Raw genomic sequence first — 24,290 nt, 5'->3', positions numbered from 1 at the left:
CACCATGTCACATTGTTGTTTTCCCTCCATAGCAGGCAAGGCATAAGCATATGTGGCTTTGAACCTTGCAACAGAGTAGTAATCATGCACATACTGTTGTATGTTCCCTGCTGGACCTGGGAGAGAAGTGATGAAAAACAAGCCATGAATGCATGGCAACCCAGTTATCTGCCATTGCCTACAACTGCAAGTTCTAGCTTCTAAATCCACTGGATATCTCCATTCCCTCTTCTCTTTATCCAAATATGATATCTCTACTGTGGTACCCGAGCAAAGCGTCATGTTCATTTCCAAGCCTGTTGTCTTCTGCTTCAGTTCATTCATCACGGCAGGGATGATAATGTGGCCCATGAATTTTGCCTCGGCTATTCCTGCACGATAATGAAATTTCTGCATGTATTCTATCCTTATCCTATCAAGCAAATCCACCACATAATGACCCTTTAGTTTCCGGATCGTTGAGTTGAAAGACTCTGCTAGATTATTGTGCACATAGTCAACTTTGCTCACTTCACTGAATTGGCTTCTGGCCCATAACTTGGAGTGGTGTGTTTCCAAGTATTCTTTCACTTTGGGATTCATGTATAACTACCTCAAGTGGTAGTTGTGCTTCTTCACACTGCATGTCAAAGATGCTGGCCATAAATTGTCGGTATACACCTTTCCTTTGAATTTCTTCATGAAATTTGCAGCAAGGTGACGCATGCATTCCCTATGCTCTACTCCAGGGAACACATTGTCCACAGCCACTTCTAAACCTTTGCAGGCATCTGTATGAATGACCAACCCATTGGGATGTGCAATAGCCCGACGGAGATTATGCAAAAACCAAGTCCAGCTCTCCTCAGACTCTGTCTCCAGCACACCATAGGCAACTGGAAATACAAAACTATGTGCATCAACTGCACAAGCTGCTTCTAACTGTCCTTTAAACCTCCCTGTGAGAAAAGTGGCATCAATAGCCAAATAAGGCCTGCAGCCTGCCAAAAAACCCCGGCAATAAGCCTCAAAGCAGACAAAAACCCTTCTAAAGCATTCCTTGGTCTTTGTCACTCCCCTGAATGTGTACTCCACGGTGTGGTGATCAATATCTACAATACTACCTGGGCTTGTCCTCTCCACTTCACCTTTGAATGAATACAACAATTGAAAACTTTCCTGCCAGTTACCGTAAATAGAATCCATAGCATGTTGTTTACCATTGAACAACCTCATGTATGGTAAATCTATCTTGAACTTATCTTTGATGTTCTTCTGCAATTCCTTTGGACCCACTTGCTGGTTTTCTTTCACCCACTTTTTTACTTCTTCTGCCACCCATCTTGACTTGGCTCTACTGATTGTATCCTTCCTAAGGGTTGATTCCTGGCATGTGTGCTTAAAAGGGTTCACTTTGACCTGAACATTAGTGCTATTCCGCATTTTAGATGCAAGCAACCTCCATGGACAACCCTCAGTCGGACAGTGCACTCTGTAACGTACTTGATCGCTCTTGTCAACTTTGAAAGTACGTTCTACCTTGATGCAGTATGTCACAAGTGCATTTCTACACTCATTCATGGATGCAAAAACTGTACCTTCTTCCATTTGAGGGTTCAAAGGGTCCCATTCAACAGCTGCAAGGTCTTCGTCCTCAGTCATCGCGTCATCATCCACACGGACTGCATTCTGAGCCTCATCTTGGTTTTCAGCCCGAGGTGCCCGTCGTAAATTCTGAATAACATCAGAATATAACTTCTCTTCATCAACCCCAGAATTGTAGCCATCAGGCTCCACTTCAAGGGGGACCCTACTGCTGTTGCCCACACTTGTCGAGCCACCACGTCGTCGGGCACCAACTGAACTGTTCTGGCTAGAGATGCCATTACGACGACTTGATTCTCCCCGAGATGTTGCACCCGCCATCCTAGGTCCAAATGCCTGCTCAAGCACATCAACTTGCAGCCTCACATGAAAATTATCTTTCTCTTTATGCCTAACAAACATGGTAGCTAGCTCTTCATCATTACTAACTGTCACCCAATTCTTTTCCCCATCATAGTATTTGTATACCACTTCATCAAGCAAACCCCAAGGATATTGACTACAAATTACCTCCCCAAATTGTCTGAAACTCCAATTACTAGCCATTGGCAACCGATAATCAAAACCTCCTTGGTATTTCTTCTTATCGTTTGCATCGAACATGTACCGGTCCCTTCTAATGTGCACCATGAAAGCAAACCGCAACTCCATCCTAACCGGCGAAAAACAGAGACACAATCAGCACACTAATTGGGCAAACCTACTCGAATCAAGTGTTCAAATGCACAACTAAGCTCAATCTAAACAAGAGGCAAGACTTATCCCTCGAGAACCCAGTCGTGGACGCGGCGGATCTCCGGCCCGATGCCTGCCTCGCCAAATACTCCGGGGTCGCCGCTCCTCACCATTTCGCCCTAGGGTTCTTCCTCCTAGTTCAAATAGCTCCAGCAGCCCCCCACCTTTGAGCGCTCCGGCCGGGCGCACGGAAGGAAGCCGCGCCGCGAATCGAGCAGGTGTCGGGCGCCCCACCCGTGGCGTTGCAGGAAGGTGGTGGGCGTCACAATGAGCCGTGGAGCGTAGGCGCAGGGAGGTAGCGCCGGAGCAGGCCATGCAGCTGGTGGCGGGGCAGGTGCTGGCCGCGGCGCAGGTGGCGGTGGCGGCGGCGCAGGACAGCCGGCCGGGCGGATGGGTGTGAGCTAGAATGATTTGGGGATTTAGTTGCACGGGCCTACATGTCAGCTCTGGACCCACATCCACGCGGTCCCACGTGTAAGCTCCGGACCCACAACTACTAACACCGGCGGACGGAATGGACTCAAATATGGCCGTTTGGCCTCGTCGTAGTTGTTGTGCTCGGACTAGGGGCAAAACTGAGGACAATTTGCATCTGAGGACAAAACTGAGCACATGGACACTACTGAGGGCAAAAGGATAATTAACCCCATGCTATTTTGTGTCTGTAATCAGTGAATGTATTTATATCTTCTGAATAATTGACAATATCATTTTTTTCACAATGATATGGTCTCATATGCTTTTTGGGTTTTAATGTGTTGTATTTCTCATAACAAATCAAAAAATTTGGTTCTTTTCCCTTGTTCCGAAACAATAGATGATTAGTTAAAAAAAGAAATAATATATTATTATCAGGTAATTCAATATATGTTTGATGGTAGGGTTGAACACCTATGACTATCATGCAATACATGTGAAGCATGCGATGGTTGGAGCCCGATTGTGCTCAGTATTGAAATGTGAATGTTGAATGTGCAAAATTTGCTTCCCGGAGTCGTTGTTCTGGTCTCCCGTTTTCTGGTGCATGCAATAAGAAATTTACGGTTCCTGAATGTAATGTTTAGCTTCCTTTTTGTTCAAAACTCTTGTAAGTTCGATAGATGGCTTGTTTAATGGAAATTGATGAGGTGGCTCGTTTAATCAAAAAACTTACGAGCATTACTTTTGTTTTTCTTAACTTGAGAACTCAAAATATATATGATTTTTACTATGTTTTAGACAACGGGCATACCGGAGACCAGGTTCTAAAAATCTGCTCCAACATACATATAGAGAACACGCCAAAATATACAAAATGAGTGATTATTACCTAAACCCCCCAAAACAGATTATTATTTGAGTCATTTCTTTCTAATAATATTGTCATAGAAGCACTTTATCACAAAGCGGACATTGCCTCGCTTCAAAAATAAAGTCCAATGGCTGAACGTACATCGTGTTGAGGAAATCGCCATCCAAGATGATCAAAGAAAGCACGACCAAAGAAACCAAACATGCTACGAAGAATCGGAAGTGCACAATTAGACGCCTCAAGCATGCCACCAAGAGGAAGCAGAGGAAAGGCTGGACCACCTCAAGACTCAACCAGGACCACCGATGACATTCAACCAGACGCGACCTGGAAAAAACACTGAACTTCTCCACACCGTCACCACCCAACTATTGTCGGAGAGGACCCTCTGCCTAAACCAAGGAGAGTTGTACGTACTAGCAAGCAGACATGGTGAAAGGAGGCCATTGTTGTACATACAAGATAGATGCGAGAAACAACGTGAGTCACCGGAGTTGAGGTAGGGCTGGTTGGATCGCCATACAATTCGGAACACGCAACCGCGACTGAAAAGACAACTGCACACACCGAAGACTCCCCCAAGAGGGTCACGACGCAATGCCACGCCACCAACTCGTTCATCGGGGCGGACAAGGGTTTTCACCCTGAACTGGAGGGCAGGAGAGCCATGGGGATGACCCCAAGAGGGAGTTGACTACCAAGACATCGCTGCCACCAGCTTTGAGGCGCCGAGCTTTTGCTTGGACCGTCCCCCACACCTCACCAAGGGGACTCGGGCTACCAGATCCAACATGACGGGTCGAGAACATTAGGTAAGGATTAGGGCTTGGCTTCACCGATGATGATAGTTTCTCCACAAACACCTGCCATGACGCACGTCGTTACCCCCGTGCCAACAACACTTCTACACCCTGTTGCTTCCTACCGTCGGCAAAGATCGCCTCTCGTGTTTTCCGCGAGGATGATGTTGGGGCCTGTTTTCTTTTTCTTTCTAAAAGCACTTTATTTTCTGGTGGAAACATATTTTCTGTATCAAAACTACACACACCCCTCCAAGAAATTAATCAGTTTATGAGTGGCCACCCAGCCCAGTTATTGGGTGTACTGTTTACTCTGAGAAAAGAGGCATATGAGGTGTGTCATGAGCCTACTCAACAAAGGCCGACTAGATTGTTAGATTTACCATTGAAATGATCATGATCAACCTATTAGCGAGAGGATGTTAACTACTCTTAATAAGAACACATGAATTGTGCTCTCTATCGTCACTGTTTATGCGTGCGTGGATTAATGTCACTAACGATTTTGAGAACATTTTGACCGAGTAAATATCTTATAGAAGAGATGATAACAGGGGCTGCTACATATAATAGTGGTGTATTAGGTGCATTCCTGCTTGGAATGACGCACCTCGATTTCTTCCTCATTCACACAATCTGTTAACTGCAACGTCATCTTGCAACCTAATATTTGGTATATCACTAGGTGACTCATATTGCAAAGTTTCTCTGTTTATTTTTTCCCTTGGTTTTGGTCAAGTTAGATATTCCATTTTATCTTTAACCACGCTTATTAATCATATGCTGGTTAAGCTGCAAACACACATATATAAATGTATAATTATGTGTATGTTATTTTTATCCCATCCCATATCTTGTGCACAGTATTGTTCATGACAAATCCGGTGACGAATTTATCGTTTGCTTATGTTAGTGGCCACAGCTTGAGAAGCTTGATTGCACACATTCTGTAGCAACTGAAAAGAAGCGAGGGAGTAGATAAAGCTAAGCAGGTGACCAAGTATATTAGATCTACTTGGCTTTTATCATCTGCTCTTTGACCTCGTGCGGGAACGTAGCATGAAATTTCAAAAAAAATCCTACGCTCATGTAAGATCTATCTAGGATATACATAGCAATGAGAGGGGGAGAGTGTGTCTACGTACCCTCGTAGACCGAAAGTGGAAGCATTTGACAACGGGGTTGATGTAGTCGAACTTCTTCTAGCTACGACCAATCAAGTACCGAACGTACGACACCTCCGAGTTCTGCACAGGTTCAGCTCGATGATGGCCCTCATCCTCTTGATCCAGCAAGATGCCGAGGAATTAGATGACTTCTGTCAGCATGACGGCGTGGTGACGGTGATGGTGATGTGATCCGTGCAGGGCTTCGCCGAAGCACCGCGAGAATATGACGGGGGGTGTAAACTGTGAAGGGGGGGCACCGCACGGCTAACAGTAGATGTTGTGTGTTCTAGGCGCCCCCCTCCCCACATATATATAGGTTGGAGGGGAGGAGAGGCAGCCAAGGGGCGCCCCAAGTTGGCCGAATCCTACTTGGGGTCTTCCCCAATTCGGCCCCCCCTTCCTTAATTGCCAGAGAAGAAAAGGGAATGGGAAAGAGAGAAGGAAGGGGGGGGGGGGGCGAACCCCCTCTTCTCCTTCTCCTATTCAGCCTCATTCCATAGGGTGCGCGCGACACCTCTTGTGGGCTGGTGTGCTCCCCTCTTATGGCCCATATGGTCCATATCTTCTCCCTGGGGTTTCCGGTAACCTCTCCGGTATCTGATATGTACTCGGTACCCTCCGGAACATTTCCGGTGTCCGAATACTATCATCCTATATATCGATCTTTACCTCTTGACCATTTCGAGAATCCTCGTCATGTCCGTGATCTCATCCCGGCCTCTGAACAACATTTGGTCACCAAATCACATAACTCATATAATACAATATCGTCATCGAACGTTAAGCATGTGGAACCTACGGGTTCAAGAACTATGTAGACATCAATGAGACACCTCTTCGGTCAATAACCAATAGAGGAACCTGGATGCTTATATTGGCTCCCACATATTCTATCAAGATCTTTATCAGTCGAACCGTTATGACAACATACACTATTCCCTTTGTCATCAGTATGTTACTTTCCCGAGATTCGATCGTCGGTATATTCATACCTAGTTCAATCTCATTACCAGCAAGTCTCTTTACTCATTCCATAATACATCATTCTGCAACTAACTCATTAGTCACTTTTCTTGTAAGGCTTCTTATGATGTGTATTACCGAGAGGGCCCAGAGATATGTCTTCGATACTCGGAGTGACAAATCCTAATCTCGATCTATGCCAACCCAACAAACACCTTTGGAGATACCTGTAGAGCATCTTTATAATCACCCAGTTACGTTGTGACGTTTGATAGCACACACGGTATTCCTCCGGTATCTGGGAGTTGCATAATCTCATAGTCGAAGGAATATGTATTTGACATGAAGAAAGCAATAGTAATAAAACTATACGATCATAATGCTCATCTAACAAATGGATCTTGTCCATCACATCATTCTCCTAATGACGTGATCCCGTTTATTCAAATGACAACAAATGTCTATGGTTAGGAAACTTAACCATCTTTGATCAACGAGCTAGTCTAGTAGAGGCTTACTAGGGACACGTATTTTGTCTATATATCCACGCATGTATCAAGTTTCAGGTTAATACAATTTTAGCATGAATAATAAACATTTATCATGAAATAAGGAAATATAAAATAAAAACTTTATTATTGCCTCTAGGGCATATTTCCTTCAGTCTCCCACTTGCACTAGAGTCAATAATCTAGATTACATTGTAATGATTCTAACACCCATGGAGTCTTGGTGCTGCTCATGTTTTGCTCATGGAAGAGGCTTAGTCAACGGGTCTACTATATTCATATCCGTGTGTATTTTGCAAATCTCTATGTCTCCCTCCTTGACTTGATCACCGATGGAGTTGAAGCATCTCTTGATGTGTTTGATTATTTTGTGAAATCTGGGTTCCTTCGCTAAGGCAATTGCTTCAGTATTGTCACAAAAGAGTTTCATTGGACCCGATGCACTAGGTATTACACCTAGATCAGATATGAACTCCTTCCTCCAGATTCATTCATTTGCTACTTCCAAAGTAGCTACGTACTCTGCTTCACACGTAGATCCCGCCACGATGCTTTGCTTGGAACTGCACCAACTGACAGCTCTACCATTCAAAATAAATACATATCCAGTTTGTGACTTAGATTCATCTGGATCAATGTCAAAACTAGCATCAACGTAACCATTTACGACGAGCTCTTTGTCACCTCCATAAACGAGAAACATATCCTTTGTCCTTTTCAGGTACTTCAAGATATTCTTGACCGCTGTCCAGTGATCCACTCCTGGATTACTTTGGTACCTTCCTACCAGACTTATGACAAGGCACACATCAGGTCTGGTACACAACATAGCATACATGATAGAACCTATGGCTGAGGCATAGGGAATGACTTCCATTTTCTCTCTATATTCTGCAATGGCTGGGCATTGAGTCTGACTCAATTTTACACCTTGCAACACAGGCAAGAACCCTTTCTTTGATTGATCTATTTTGAACTTCTTCAAAACTTTGTCAAGGTATGTGCTTTGTGAAAGTCCTATTAAGCGTCTTGATCTATCTCTATAGATCTTAATGCCTAATATATAAGCAGCTTCACCGAGGTCTTTTATTGAAATACTTTTATTCAAGTATCCTTTTATGTTATCCAGAAATTCTATAGAGATCCCACTCACTTTCTTTTAAATACAGGCTTCTCTGAAAGTCTGTATAAAATCATATGCTTTGATCACCTCATCAAAGTGTATATTCCAACTCTGAGATACTTGCACCAGTCCATAGATGGATCACTGGAGCTTTCACACTTTGTTAGCACCTTTAGGACTGACCAAACCTTCTGGTTGCATCATATACAACTCTTCTATTAAAAATCCATTAAGGAATGCAATTTTGACGTCCATTTGCCAGATTTCATAATCATAAAAAGCGGCAATTGCTAACATGATTCGGACAGACTTAAGCATTGCTACGGGTGATAAAGTTTCATTGTAGTCAACTCCTTGAAATTGTCAAAAACCTTTGGCAACAAGTCGAGCTTTGTAGACTGATGTTTGCTTGAACTACATCGGTATTTCCCCAAAGAGGAAGGGATGATGCAGCACAGCAACAGTATGTATTTCCCTCAGTTATGAGTCCAAGGTTATCAAAACAGTTGGAGAACCACGCAACACCATGTAAACAGCTCCTGCACACAAACAACAAATACTTGCAACCCCACGTAAGAGAGGGGTTGTCAATCCCTCACTGGTAAAAAGATATATAAAATTGTAGTAGATTGGATAAATAGATCTCGCGGGAACGCGAGATAAAATAAATTACTAAAAATTGAAGCAAGGTATTTTTGTGTTTTTGGATTAATAGAACTGAAAATAAAAGCAAATAAAAGTAGATTGCAAAGGCAAATATATTAAAGAAGGGACCCGGGGGCCGTAGATTTCAGTAGTGGCTTCTCTTGAGAAAAATAGCAAACGGTGGGGAAAAAATTACTGTTGGGCAATTGATAGAACTTCAAATAATCATGACGATATCTAGGCAATGATCATTATATAGGCATCACGTCCAAGATTAGTAGACCGACTCCTGCCTGCATCTACTACTATTACTCCACACATCGACCGCTATCCAGCATGCATCTAGTGTATTAAGTTCATGTAAAAATGGAGTAATGCAATAAGAACGATGACATGATGTAGAAAAGATCTATTTATGTAGAAATAGACCCCATCTTGTTATCCTTAATAGCAACGATACATACGTGTCGTTTCCCCTTCCGTCACTGGGATCAAGCACCGTAAGATCGAACCCATCACAAAGAACATCTTCCCATTGCAAGATAAATAGATCAAGTTGGCCAAACAAAACCCATATATCGGAGAAGAAATACGATGATATAAGCAATCGTGCATACAAGAGATCAAATAAGACTCAAATAACTTTCATGGATAAAAACATAGATCTGATCATAAACTCAAAGTTCATCGGATCCAACAAACACACTGCAAAATGAGTTACATTATATGGATCTTCAAGAGACCATTGTATTGACAATCAAACGAGAGAGAGAGAGAGAGAGAGAGAGAGAGAGAGAGAGAGAGAGAGAGAGAGAGCCATCTAGCTACTAACTATGGACCCGTAGATCTACAATGAACTACTCACGCATCACCGGAGAGGCACCAATGGACACGATGAAACCCTCCGTGATGGTCTCTAGATTGGATCTGGTGTTTCTGGAACTTGCGGCGGCTAGAATTGATTTTCGTCGACTCCCATAGGGTTTCTGGAATATTGGGGTATTTGAGCAAAGAGGCGGTGCGGGAGGCCACCGAGGTTGGCATAACCCACCTGGGTGCGCCTGGGCCCCCAGGCGCACCCTGGTGGGTTGTGCCCCTCTCTGGGCACCCCTCTGGTACTTCTTTGGCCCAACTTGTGTCTTCTGGTCTAGAAATAATCCACAAAAAGCTTCGCTGCCTTTGGACTCCGTTTGGTATTGATTTCCTGCGAGGTAAAAAACAAGCTGAAAACAACAACTGGCACTATGCACTATGTCAATAGGTTAGTACCAAAATGATATAAAATATTTATAAAATGATTGTAAAACATCCAAGAATGATAATATAACAGCATGGAACAATAAAAAATTATAGATACGTTGGAAACGTATCATAGACAGTAACATATAGAGTGACTACTGCTCTTGTTCTTTCCAGAAGTTGGTATAGAATAATGTGTGCAATCGAGCTTTTCAAACTATGAAATTACATATTTGCCTATATATTTTTCACATAATCCAGCAACATAGGACGACGCAGCAGATTGTGTGTGAACAAGGAAGAAACCGAGGTGCGTCGATCCACACATGAATCCACCTAATACATCTGCTATATGTAGCAGCCCCTGTACGTTATCATCGCGTCAATCTGATATTTACTTGGTCAGATGTCTCTCGAAGTAGTTGAGTATTTTCAGGAAGAAGCGGCGGCATTAGTGGACGAAGTGCCCAACCATAAGGAGAGCTGCCACAGAGGCCATGATTATGAAGAGCAGGAAATTTTCATATGATCTTAGCAAGACTAGTTAACATCTTGGAAGGAGTTTTCTCAACCTATTCTATCGAGAAGTTATTGTAAAATCTATGCAATCTATCTTTTCAAACTATGATCACTAATATAAACAAAATATATTTTTTTCCAACAGATTTGTGATGAAATCCAGCAACATAAGACAACACAGTAGCTAGTGGATTGTGCCGACAACGAAGACATCGTGGTGCGTCGATCCATGCACGAATCGACCTAATACAATTGATATATGTAGCATTGCCTGTTATCATCACGGTAGTCAGATATATATTTGCTTGGGCAAATTTCGCAGGAAGAGGCGACGGCATTAATGGACCTGCCTGACCAAAAGGAGAGATATGACGACCTTAGTAAGAGTAGTTATCATCCTCGTGCTAAAAGTTTTATCATGACCAGTTCAGTCCATAAACCTAACAATCTCGGTTGGCTTTCCTACCTAGGTTCATGACACCAAACATCACCTGCCCCCTTTTGTTAGAGTAAACAGTGCATCCAGTTACTAGGCTGGGTGGCCACACATAAACTGATTAATTTGTCAGAGGTGCGCGTTGGTAGGTTTGTGAAGGAAAAGATCAAGATATTTCCATCAAACTAATAAAATGCTTCTATCACAAGATTTTTACAAAGAACCAACTCAGATAACAATCTTTTCTCGTATATTTATGCATACTGTCTATATATGTCGGAGCTAGTTTCTGGAACTTGGTTTGGTGTGCCTAGTTTCTGAAATGTAGCAAAAATCATGTTTCTAGTTCTAAATTTAAGAAGAAAAATGACAATAATAAGTTTTTTTAGAGAATGAGCCTCCTCATCAATTTCTAAACAACGGCTAATCAAATTTGCAAGAGTTTGGAACCAAAAAGAAGCGAAAACAAGACATGTAGGAAAATAGAGCTATCGGCAACCAAAAGAGCAGGTTCACAGCGGAGGAACAATAAACTAAGTTTCACATGCACCAGAAAGGGAGAGACCACAAGAACAACTCTACTAACAAACTTTTGCACATTCAACTTTTCACACCGCAATCCTGAGCACAACCGGGTTCCAACCATGGCCTCAAGCATATATACTCCTCCTGAATCACCAGATTGATCTTTAAGACCCCTTCTTCAACCCTTCCTCCATCTCGTCGTTTCTGCAAAATGCTCCAACTATTAGTCTCTAGAATACAATAACATGATCATCTAGGATTTTTTTATTAAAGCAAGAAGAGTTCCTAGTTTCCTTATTGTCCAATGAATTGTTGTCTCCGCACAGATAACCAATTTCCACTGAGACACGGGAAAAGAGTTAATCCACACACTAGACAATGGCGCCAACTATAACAACGGCGATGCCATGATCAATGGGGACGACGATGATCCCAACGACGGAGTATATAATTCGTAGGAGGAGGAGGAAGGAAGCCTCAGCCGCGATGAGTATGATGCTTTTGAGCAACCCCTTAAGGTACCCCAGCTCAAAACTCTTTGCAAGCGATTGGCTAGTACGACCAAAAGCATCAAAAAGAAGTGCCAACGTCTCAAGACCGAAGAAGATGAGCTAAACAGCTTATGGACTGAGCTCCTTAGGGCCGAGCAGGCTCGAGGACAAGCTCGAACAGACTGGTGCTAACTGATCTTCCCACAGAGAAACTTGCTGGACTAGATGGACGCGGAGACCAAGGAGGACGCGCTTTCAAAACGTGACTGGGTTGAAACCCTCGACGGTCCTCCCCGAGACAGAGATCGACAGACAGACACAGAAAAATATGCCCTCGAGAAGCATGGAGCCCGAGGTGGAGTCAACCCACCATGGACCACCACGAGATACGAACACAAGGAGAACAGGCCCTTAAGGTCCAAAAACCAATACCGATCAATTTACAAGTCCAAGAAACGCCCACCTACTGGACAAACGGGATATTTGACGTAGCTAGCAAAGAACGGTGATGTGCGCGACTACACTTGGACCGCACAGTAACCATATCAGACGTACGCCACACGACTGCAAGTCGGAGGAGCTACACACCCTCAGTGCTTTACAGATGGGGTCATGCAACACCAATTCCCTGCTATTCCCGTAGGAGCTGTTGGATTTCCTCGAAGAGGAAGGGGTGATGTAGCACAAAAAAAGTATTTCCCTCAGTTAAGAACCAAGGTTTATCGAACTAGTAGGAGTCTACAAGCTAGCAAGATAAGCAGCACCCGCACTCAAATAAAATAAATTATTGCACCCGACTTGGTAAAGGGGTTGTCAATCCCCTCGTTTTGCTAGTTACAAGGTTAAAAGAAAATAGTGATAGACAGTGATGGCAAATGGCAAAATAGTAAAGAGAGTAATAGAGAAACACAAATAATAATACATAATGGACCCGGGGCCATAGGTTCAATAGTGACTTCTTTCTCGAAAGCTAGTAATGGTATCGTAAACAAATTATTGTTGGGCAATTGACAGATAAACAACATTCATACTATGATCATTATGGGATAATCTTGTATAGGCATCACGTGCATGACAAGTAGACCGTAATCCAACTGCATCTACTACTGTTACTCCACCCCAAGACCTCTATCCAACATGCATGTCAAAATATTAAGTTTGCAAGAAATAGGGTAACGCAATAAGCAAGATGACATGATGTAGCTCGACAGAAAGAAACCTAGCAAAAAGATCAATCCCCGTTGTTTTATCCTTAGTAGCAACAACACATCATGTTCCTTTGCCCCTTTTTGTCACTGTTCAAGATCACCGTGAGGTTGAACCCAGTACTATGCATCACCCCCTCTGAAGAATTACCCATTTATGTTCGCTAGAGAAGACAAATAAATCAAAAAGCATACATAGCTACTCAATCATACAACAAAGAAACATCAATTATGTTCAATGAAAAATTTGATTATAAATCCACAAATCATCGAACCACAACAAACACACCATAATAACTACATCGGATTGATCTTAGAGGAGATCATTATATTCAAGATTCCAATATATATAATATATATATATATATATATATATGGAAAATCCATCCTACCACCCGGTGGTAGTTACCCCACATGTCTCATATACTACCATGTGGCACTATATATACTATTTTATTATTTTAAATATGTTCATATACTATATCTAAGGTATTTCAAAGCAAGTTACATGAAAAAATTGCATAGAAGCCCATAGTTTTTATTATATTTGTAAAATACGTACATATTTGTACGTAAAAATGAGCATACTCAAAAAATGGTACATACTACCTAAAAATTAGTATATATACTACCTAATCATCGTTATATACTACATACTACACGTACATACTCTCGGTTCCGACAGATAGTACATACAATATACAAAACGCAAGTGGTGGTAACTACCACTGCTTGTAGGAAACATTTGTACCCATATATATATATATATATATATATATATATATATATATATATATATATATATATATATATAGAGAGAGAGAGAGAGAGAGAGAGAGAGAGAGAGAGAGAGAGAGAAGAAGTCATGTAGCTACTACTAGATATATGTACCCGTAGGTCCTCAAGGAACTACTCATATATCATTATGGAGGCAACAAGGTTGATGAAGATGGCTACCCCAATGGTTTCTCCCTTCGACAGAGCTCCAAAACAGGCCTCTAGATAGGCTTGTTTCGGAACAAAGTCTTACGACATCGATAAAATTCTCTCGTTTGTCTCTCTTAGGGTTCCGGGAATATTGGAAATTTATAGGCCAGAAATTAGGTCAAATGGAGCAGTAGGTCGGGACCCCACAAGCCTGGGTGGCGCGACCAGTGGTAGGCGTGCCCCCTGGGATTGTGGGCCCCTCGTCCATCTTCTAGTCAATTGCGTTTTCCACGCGTCATAACCAATGGCAGACATGATTGGGAAGAGAAGTCATCCTCCCTCCTCCTGCGCCACCACCGCAAGGCGACCGGGTGGACCCTCTATCCCACTAGCCCTGGACGCTGCTTGAGGGCATGGCTGGGCAAAGCCCAGCCGTCTCTGCAGATGGCGGGGCCTCTGGGTCTTCTTGCCCGTGCAGGGCTGGTGCGGGCCGGTGCCCCGGGCCAGAGCGTGGCGCTGGCCAAGCGCCACAATGGGTAGACGTGGTGCTGTGACGCCTTGCTGCCCACTTTCCCGCAGATTGGTGGATGGGCGCCCCTGGGCGCTTGCGATGGTTGCGTTCCGGGCTGCCAAATCCATATCCAGACGTCGCAGGCCGAGGGCAGGCAGGGCTACGGGCGGCTGCCGCCGTCGTGGCCTCGGCTGATGGCGGTGGAGGCTTAGCGGCGGTGGGATGGAGGGTGGGCTGGTCGGTTTCCGTTGCTCCAGCGGTGGACAATAGCGAGCAGCCCATGCGGGCTTCCCTGGTGAGCAATTTTAGTTGATGGCGGCTATTTACGAGGTCGTTCTCACCGATGGTCAGGTGTCGTTGGTGGCCTCGCGTGGAGCTGCACCGGCCACCGGGGTGGGGTGGCACATGGGGTGTTTGGTGGGAAGGTTCGCGAGAGTGATATGGGCGGCGTCAATGTGGTCGGGCCACCCGTCGCCGACAGAGGGGTGTGCCGGTCGTGGATGCGTCCGCTCCCCCTCTCCCTTACCATGCCGGTGTGCACTGCCATAGCTCCGATGGTGTTCGAGGCGGGATGTATGCTTCGGTCCCATCGGTTGGGGGCTGCCTTTTGGACCAAAGGCGTACACTTTGGCTGGTCTCGGAAGGGTTTGGAAGCAGGGCAGCGGCCTTGGCGACGTTGGTGGGCAGAGCATGCGTCTCATGTGCGGGAGGGCAGCAATGTCCACACAAGTGGCTTGGTTGCAGGTGTTAAGCGGAGCTAGGGTGCGATTGAGGTGTGTAAACGCCGGGGTACATCACTTGCCAAGTCCATGTATTGGCCGATGATGTCGGCGTCCGTTGACAACGTATCCTTCCTATAGGTTCCGTTTCTGTGTGCTGACTCCTGTCGTCTTGCTCCAGATGAAAACTTGATGTGCATGATCGGTCGGTGGCCGCTATCAGTGGTTGTACCATTCTACGAGGCACCATTTTGGAGTCTTGGCTTCGTTCTCCATCTCACCTCTCCATTCTGGTTCATGGTGGATGTCTCCGTCGGCTCCAAACAGTCTTCTTCGCATATCTGTAGTTAGCTTGCTAGTCGGTGGGATGCTGTGTCGGTGCCCGGCACCTTTGTATCTTGTCTTGCGTGTGTGTTATGTGCAGTGATGGCGTCTGTTTGTATTGGTCTACTCGGTTGTAATGCCGTGATGGTTGCTTTATAATATAGAGCGGGGAACCCCTTTTTCATCATAACCAATGGCAGGCATTATAGTACATCACATGTATTGCACACAAGCACTATATATGTAGAATTTCCCGAGGTGTTCAACCAAACCAGCAAACTGAAATTAAATTACTAGATGATCATTTATTGTATCGGAGAAGGGGAAAAGAACCATTAATTTTTTTTTTGTTATGGGAAATACGTCACATAATAACCAAAGTAGCATACGACATCATATCAGATTGATGAAAAAAGATATTGTTGATTATTCATAACTCTGAAATACATTCATGGCTTACAGACACACAGCTGCATGACATATTCTCCATTTATTTTATAGATAGGGATGCTTGAGAAATTCAACCAAATCCTTGGTTTATGCGATAATCTTCCGTGTATCAACAAATGTCTGACTTAGTTGTGGTTGTTCTCCCAAAATTGAGCCTGCAGATAGTCTATTGTATTCTTTTCCACCTGAAATGCCTCGGCAAGAACATCATCTGATATTGGTGGGTCCGACCCAAACACCGCATTGGCAATTGTGATAGCCCCTGGGTTCTGGCTGCTGAGCGCGGCAATTGCAACAGCGGGCTGGTGGGGGTTGGGGTTGAATTGGAAGTGGAAGAGTCCCACGGGGAAGACAAACACATCACCTTTGTGGAGCACCTTGGAGAGGAACTTGTTTCTGTTGGGGGCGGGCTGGTTGGATGTGCCAAAGCCAACATAGAGTGTCCCCTCGAGCACCGTGAGGATCTCAGTGGCACGAGGGTGCGTATGTGGTGGGTTCTGACCCAAGGGAGCATAGTCGATGCGCGCAATTGAGATGCCGAGGGTGTTGAGTCCAGCAATCTGCATGACGTTGATCAAAGTGACGTTGGATCCAACCTTGTTGGTCACCCTAGGCTTGTCGAGGTTGGCTGCCTTGAAGAAGTCATCAGCGTTGACCTCCATCGGGTTCTTGCAAACAAATCCGTTGACACGCACTGGTGCATAGAGGAGACATAACATGTAAGCTCAGATCTCACAAAGTTGTTTCGACTTGCATATAATTTCCAAAAAATCATTTCAACATATGTGTTTTGTGAAATCATGATGAGAAACTGGATAGTACCTGGCGACACAAAAGTCCTGGAGTGGGCCAGGATCAGAGGCCATGGCGCCCTGCCATGAGACCAAGGCAAGAAGAGCAGCAAGCAAAAAGATGGAAGAGGAGGTTGCCATTTGAGTTTAGTTTCTTTGGCTCTTCTTTTCTTGTGTTTGTGGCCTGAGTAATGCTTTGAACATGCAGGGGGTGTATGTGTTTATATAGGCGCAGTGAGCTGCGTGCGAACTCGGGAGCAATAGACATAGTCAGGTGGAGCCGACCAACATATTGAAATGGTCTCTGGCTGTTGATTAAACAATTTTGCATAAACTTTACAAGGTCCCCTTTACACGTTTTCCCATCAATGAAGCAATGCAGCGTATACATACAGATAGATAAAGCAACTCTATGTGATGTATGACTCAGTAGTAACTTGGATTGTTTCTCCATGTCACCCGAGTCTCCATAATGCATGCAGGGCTAATTCCAGGAAAGTTCACCACCTGTCACCATTATTAATTAAGGAAAAGATTTATAAACAAGAAACGTCCGGCAAGAGAAAGAAATGAATTCCACTAGTTTAATTATTATTTTTGTGAATGAATTACTCTACTTTAATTAAATATCTAAATATCCTGCGTTTCTATCATACTACCTGGTGAATGGTCATAGTCTGAACTGGTGCACACAAAATCAGTCAAAGAGCAGTTGAGAAAAGCCAAGTCATGCAAGGTAATCAATCGTTTTCTAGCTCGAGGCCGACATGCAAAGATAAAGTCACCTACTAATGCGTGTGCTTCATGGGTGCATTCTCCTTCCAAACACATATAGAGTGACTACTCCTCCTGTTCTTTCCACAAGTTGGTACAGAATGTGTAAAATCAAGCTTTTCAAATTATAAAATTATATATTTTGCAACAGATATGTCATGAAATCCACATAATAATGCACCCATTGTCATCACGTCAATCAGATATTTACTTCGTCAACTTTCTCACGCAGTGGTTGAGTATTTGCAGGACGAAGCAACGACATTAGTGGACGTGCCTATCTAACCTATGACCTTGGAGCTGAGCAGGAACATTTCGTATCATCTTAGCAAGAGTAGTTTGTTTCCTCTTGCTACGAGTTTTATCATCACCACTTCGGTGCATAACAATCTAGTTGGCCTTCCTGACTTGGCATTCAACACACAAGACCTCACCTGCTTCTTTTTTTTTAGTAAACAGTACATCCAACGACTAGGCCAGGCGCTGCTCGATCATAAACCGATTAATTTCTTGGAGGTGCGCGTTTAAGTTTCCATACAGATAAGACATTTCCATGATACAAATAAAATGCTTCTATCACAAACTTGTTACAAGGAAATGCAGAGATTCGTCGTCCCTGTCCCTCTTTCGATCATGCAGCATGCATGAAGCAAAAAGGCAAATATTATCATAATTTTTCAATATTTCACTATAAACTGAATATTTGGCACATGCAGACATACAAAATGAAGTTAAATCGATTACATAGACATATATACCTTATATAGTTCATCATAGATCGGCCACCAAAATATATAACATGTGCCAATGAAAGCTTGTAAACAGCTACCGTTGGATGTAAAGTGTACGGGCCAGACCTACGTTCTGTTGTACCACGTTTTCTTTTGCAAAAGAACGCCCGCCCGTGTGGTTGTCTCTTTAGAGCATTTCTAGCAGATCCTGCAAAACGCCACGGCCACTATAGTAACTGCCATTTTACAGGACCTGGGAGACAAATTGTCCCACACAGGTCCCACAAAATAGCCCATCCAGGATTTGTTTGGGGGGAGCGGTATATTTTGGCACTGCCACCGCATATGTTCAGTCAACCCCCCTCCCATTTGTTTTCCCCTATCTCTGGAGCAACTTGGCGGGAGGGACATTTCAGCTCCTTTCTTGCCGCCCCACCCCACCACCGCCGCCGCCGATCTTCTCGTCCCCACGCCTTCTTGCCTTGTCGCACTGCCAATTGACGGCATGGAGCACATAAAGCCACCACATTCGGTTTCCCCACCGTTGCACCGACCCCATCGTTGCTGCCTCGACCTTCCGTGCCTCTTGCGACCAGCTTCCCCACCGCCGCACCAACTTCTTATACCGCCGGAAGAAGCGGAAGCGGGAGGGCAACCACGTCGTCCATGTAGCCGTCCTCGCCGCCATTGCCAACTTCTTCCACCATGCTCCCTCCCGTCTCAGTAGCCAGCTCGAGGATGGGCACCTTCTCTACTCCCACCGGCGTACGGCCGAAATCACAATCCAAGGGAGGTGGTGGCGGTGGTTTCGGCAATGGAGGAAGTCATGGTGCTTTCGGCGATGTAGGTTATGGTGGTGATGCTTTCATCAATGGAGGAGGTGGTGGTGATACTTGGCCAATGGAGATGATGATGGTACTACTTCCGTCAGTGGTGGTGGTGTTTCTTCGGCCAATGTTGATGATCATGGTGGTGCTATGGCCGGTGGTGGTGGCGGTGATCTTGGCAATAATAATGTTGCTTGATTTGATCATGTTTAATTTTGCTCGACTGAAACATTATTTTGGAAAAACTTGCTGCCTCTTATATTGTGCATGCTTCAACTTCTTATATTGTGCATGCTTCCGTACAAGTTTTATTATGTGTATTGCATCCACTCTACGAATTTGTAGTTGATGTTAATATGAAAATGAAATTTCATTTGCGGTACCGCCAGGGCTCTGGCACGGAACAGATTTGCTTCGCCGGAGCCATCGCGGTACCGCAAATCAGCTTTCGGAGGACTGTTTTGCAGGATCTGCTAGAGATGTGGCACATGACATGGCACATGTGCTGGACTGGACGCACAGACGTGTGTGCAACAAGGAAACATTCTTGTGGCCCGACGAGGACATCGACTCCTCTGAGTGGGGGTGTAGGTGAGAGCCTGACTTATTAGGGATGATAGACTACTCATATCAACAAGGAATTCCTAATAAGTCATCATATAGAGGTACTAGGGCCAATAGAATGTTCAGGCTTGAGGTAAGCGTTCAACTATAGATTCAGACTAGAACCATCATATAGAGGTAGCAATAACAGGATATAAGCTTACACTGCGGGAAGCGCATCATAAAAGCAGCATCTAGCATTGCCGAGCAAATACCCTATGTGGTGAGAATAGGGGGCAGTAATTTGGCTTTGATTCCGAGCACCGGAGCCTCCGTGTCAGGGAAGCACTTGGCCCCAGGCAGCTCCGTCACGGTGCCGTCCTTGCTCACGGCGACTGGGTACGTGAGAAGGTGCCCAGGGAGGTCGTCGTTGAGCTCATCGCTGGCATAGAGGTCCCAGTACTTGTCAGCCATCTTGTTCACCCTCTGGACGCACTCCAGGCTCCCAGGGTTGAGGAAATCGTCGTGCAGCATGCCCAGGTGCTCGTACCACAGCGACATCCGAAAGCCATGGACCTGCCCTCTGGCAACCTGGCCTTTGGCGTTTAGGTGGTGCGGCTGGAATGCGCCCATGGCGATCTCCGAGTCCCTTCCCCCGTCCATGGACCGCTGGTTGATGTTGGCAGATCCGATGATGATGTATTCGTCATCAACTGGAAATCAAACATACTAAATGTTTAGCCAGATTTAAGTAACTTGGACCACATGAGCCATGTCCTGACAGTTTAAAGTTGGATGAATTAGTTTTTAGTGACAGTATCTGGTATATTTCCGACACCAATAGCGTGGAGATACCTATGGTCTATTGTAAAAAGAATCAGGTAGACATGCGTGTATGTTATTAATTATTAGCACATTTCAATGATGACAATAATTAATTCTGCTTATGCTTCAAAGATAGGAGTATTAATTGGAGAAATGAAATGTCATGTAAGTGCCTACCATGTGCAAAAAGAATTCATGCAACATGGTGAGGCTGGTGGGCATATACCTACGTACCTATCATCATCTTGGAGTGAACATAGATCATGAACCGCCGGGCGTTCTGCGCCCTTTCATAGCTTGACTCAGGCAATGGACGATCAGCGGGTTCATACTCTTCGCTCCTCTTCACTTCCCTGTTCCCCAAGCAAAAGAAGGTGAGGTAGTCCTTGGGGTTCGCGTCGATCCCATTGGCCTCAAGTGCGATGGCAATGTCATAGTACATCATGTCCATGGTCCTTCTCTGCCAATCTAGTATTGCCTGCATGGATTTCTTTTCCGGGTCACCTTCCGGCCACATTGGCACCACAACATAGACCACGAAATGTTCACCAGCCTCAATCTTGCTCACAATCTTGAGCGAAAGCTCTCTGGGAATCAGATGCAGTGCCTCGATATCCTCCGGCTTTATGCCGTCGGCTTTCCACGCGAATGAGCTGCCAAGGAAGTACTGGTTCTCGATGTAGATGAAGTGGTTCGCGCGGCGTATCGCGTGGATGTAGGCGTCCTGGATGCTCCTGTCAATGGTGCTGTTCTTGCCACTCACAAGGCCCGATCGGGCGGCTTCCTCGGGAGTGGTAGGAAAGCCGCAGCTCGCTCCGCCGTCGATGGACCGGAACACCTGCACGTTCCACGCCTCCTGGTCTTCGGGGAACGTCACGGCGGAAGGCGGGATGATGAGGCTCGCCAAGGCGTTCAGATCCACGAGGAGATCACGGTCGCCACCTTGCTTCCTCCACCGCTGCTCGAAGTTGTAGAGGATGTCCCACGCGGCCGGACCTTCGATCCTGGCATGGATGTCGTGCCATGGCTGCCTCGGACCGCCCTTGTCGATGGACGCGTCGGCAATGCTGATTTGGTGGAAGTCGTTTCGGTGCGCCGTGTCCAGCGTCCTGAACAGGGAGTGGAACTGCGTGTCGTAGCGCCCGTCGCAGAGGTCGAGGCCGCCGACGAAGCTGACTATGCGGCGGCGGCTCGAGCTGCCCCTCACCGGCATGTCGTGGTCGACCGCGATGATCTTCTGGTGGTGGCTGATCAGGCAGGCGGTCTCCAGGCCCATGACGGCGCTTCTGCCGGCGTCGGGGTTCCGCGGGCAGAGGACGCACCGCACGTCGGTGCCGCGGAAGTAGCTCGCCGTCACGGCGTCGTGCGTGTCCATGTACCCCCATGTCATGCCGAGGGACTCGACGGAGGTGCGGTCGTCCCAGACCAGCATGAGCACGCGCACGCCCTCGCTGGCCTTGCGCTTGAGGAGCTCGCCCAGGGTGGCGTCGCCGCCGGGGCGCGGCCGGGCGGCGTCCCGTACCAGCGTGATCTCGGTGTACACGGACCAGCCGGTGATGTACACGAGGTGGCGCGCGTCGCTGATGGCGTCGAACACGTCCTCCCAGCACCGTCCCTGCTGGTAGCTCCGGCCGCCGGAGAGCGGGATCCTGGGCGCGAACGCGTCCGGGGTGTGCGCGTCCTGGTACAGCGTGACCCTGCACCCCGGCCGCTGGGAGAAAAACGTGTAGGGCACCCCAGGGTTCCGCGCGCTGCCGACGCCGGCGCCCCACTCGCCGCGGTTGGCGGCGACGTCGCAGAACCTGAGCCGCACCTGAATCGTGGGCCCGTGGGGGAGCTTCTGCTTGGTCGCGTCGAGGATGTCGAGCCGGCGCTCGATCTCATGGCCGTCCTCGGCGTCGAGCAGCTCCCGGACAGGGAGATAGGCGCGGCCGAGGAGCGTGGCGCCGATGGGCTGCGCGGCCTTGACGGTGAAGACGACGTGGGCGGCGAAGTGCGCGCAGTAGATGTGGAAGTCCTCGTACCAGCGCGGGTTCACCGGGTCGCCGGCGAGGACCCGCGTGCGGCCCACGCGCGCCCTGCCGAGGTCGATGGTCGCGTAGAGCCGCGTCGACCCCTTGCCCCGCCCGATGCTCTCCTCGAGCCCTTCCACCAACTGCATGCCGCATGCGTATCATATCATTTTTTAAAGAAATTTCGCTTTCAACTACAGAAACCAAGAATTTCTCTACTGCCGAACAAGATTGCAGACCTCTGGGCTCGAACTTCTTTATTTTCTACGTAACAATCTACTCTGCTTACACTCTGCCGTGGTTGAAGCCAGGCAGGGATAATGAGGGGGAGTGACCGACCGACCTTGCGGAGGATCTCGGGGGCGCCGCCGGTGGCACGGTCGGGGTGGGTGAGCTTGTCGGCCTCCAAGATGGTGGCGTGGAGGGTGCCGTGCAGCAGCCGGTGAGCCATTGCCGCGCCGCCTCACCTCCCCAAGAGAGCTTCACTTCAGGTTGTCCCAAGAAACGGAGGAAACAAAAATATGCGCCAAGAAGGCCGAGGCAAAGGGGCCTCTGTCCAATAGGAGAGAGACACACACAGAGACATCGGAGAAAGACGACGGGGGCGCGCACTATCTCATCTGCGTCCCGTCATTTGACAGAGCGGGACCAAAGCAGTAGCGGCTGCCTGCCACTGTTTGGTGCTCCATCGTAGGATGAGAATCGAGGGAGAGGACGACGGACGTCCACGCGGCACCCACTCATGGTCATCATGGTCATGGTCATGGCATCACAAGCGCGCACTATCATGTGCTATATATCACTATGGTCAAGCGAGCATTCGATTAATCGCACATCGCTACGGGTAGCCCGGCCCACATCTCGTATCTTATCCGCCAGCTTTACTTTTCAATCCACACAATCTTCTAGCATAGCGCACGCAGTGTATGTGTACTCGACAGTGAAATATTCCTTCTTGGCTTCATTTCTCGATCGACTCAATATAAAAGGGAAACTAGCGTAACAGTTTACCTAATAAGAGTACAGTTTATTTTAACATATCTTGTAGTGATGGCCTGATGACCACCACCATAGGAACAAGATTCTGGGACCAACCACCATAACATTTCTCGATAAACAAACCTCTCTCCCCTTTCTCAGTAGCATCTCACCTTATTAATCTCTCTGTTGAAAGGGACGACCAAACCCTGCATTTCCTTGTAACAAGTTTGTGACAGAGGCATTTTATTTATCTCATGGAAATGTCTTGTCTGTATGGAAACTTAAACGCGCACCTCGAAGAAATTAATCGGTTTATGATTGAGTGGCGTCTGCCCTAGTCGTTTTGGATATGTACTGTTCACTCTAACAAGGAGAAGCAGGTGAGGTCTTGTGTGTTCACTAGTAGAAAAACACCTAATACTCCCGGTTCGTAAGGGCCTTTAGTCCCAGTTCATGAACCGGGACTAATGGGTCGTTACTAATACCTCCACCCATTAGTCCCGGTTCAAACACGAACCGGAACCAATGTGCCTCCACGTGGCCCTGTGCGCCGAGCCCAGTCAGGGGGCCTTTGGTCCCGGTTGGTGGCACCAACCGGGAGCAAAAGGCAGCCACGCGTCAGCATTCCAGTGGCTGGGGTT

General features: G+C 46.4%; 2 protein-coding genes across 2 annotated transcripts; both read right to left on the bottom strand.

Annotated features, from left to right (window-relative positions):
* Positions 1 to 16,236: 16,236 nt before the first annotated feature.
* LOC123089717 (germin-like protein 8-5) lies at positions 16,237 to 17,132 on the bottom strand. The gene is made up of 2 exons (XM_044511311.1): positions 16,988 to 17,132; positions 16,237 to 16,859 (listed from the first exon to the last, which is right to left on the bottom strand). The coding sequence occupies exon 2, from the start codon at positions 16,825 to 16,827 to the stop codon at positions 16,291 to 16,293; it is 537 nt and encodes a 178-aa protein (XP_044367246.1). The 5' UTR covers positions 16,828 to 16,859; positions 16,988 to 17,132; the 3' UTR covers positions 16,237 to 16,290.
* Positions 17,133 to 19,973: 2,841 nt separating this feature from the next.
* On the bottom strand, positions 19,974 to 23,324 carry LOC123093971 (phospholipase D alpha 2). Its single transcript, XM_044516034.1, has 3 exons — positions 23,012 to 23,324; positions 20,891 to 22,811; positions 19,974 to 20,544 (listed from the first exon to the last, which is right to left on the bottom strand). The coding sequence occupies exons 1-3, from the start codon at positions 23,117 to 23,119 to the stop codon at positions 20,108 to 20,110; spliced, it is 2,466 nt and encodes an 821-aa protein (XP_044371969.1). The 5' UTR covers positions 23,120 to 23,324; the 3' UTR covers positions 19,974 to 20,107.
* Positions 23,325 to 24,290: the final 966 nt, after the last annotated feature.

This window comes from Triticum aestivum, chromosome 4B (genome assembly GCF_018294505.1).
Source record: "Triticum aestivum cultivar Chinese Spring chromosome 4B, IWGSC CS RefSeq v2.1, whole genome shotgun sequence".
Lineage (NCBI taxonomy): Eukaryota > Viridiplantae > Streptophyta > Magnoliopsida > Poales > Poaceae > Triticum > Triticum aestivum.
Note: the sequence above shows the minus strand (reverse complement) of the source record. Positions and strands in the feature narration are given on the sequence as shown.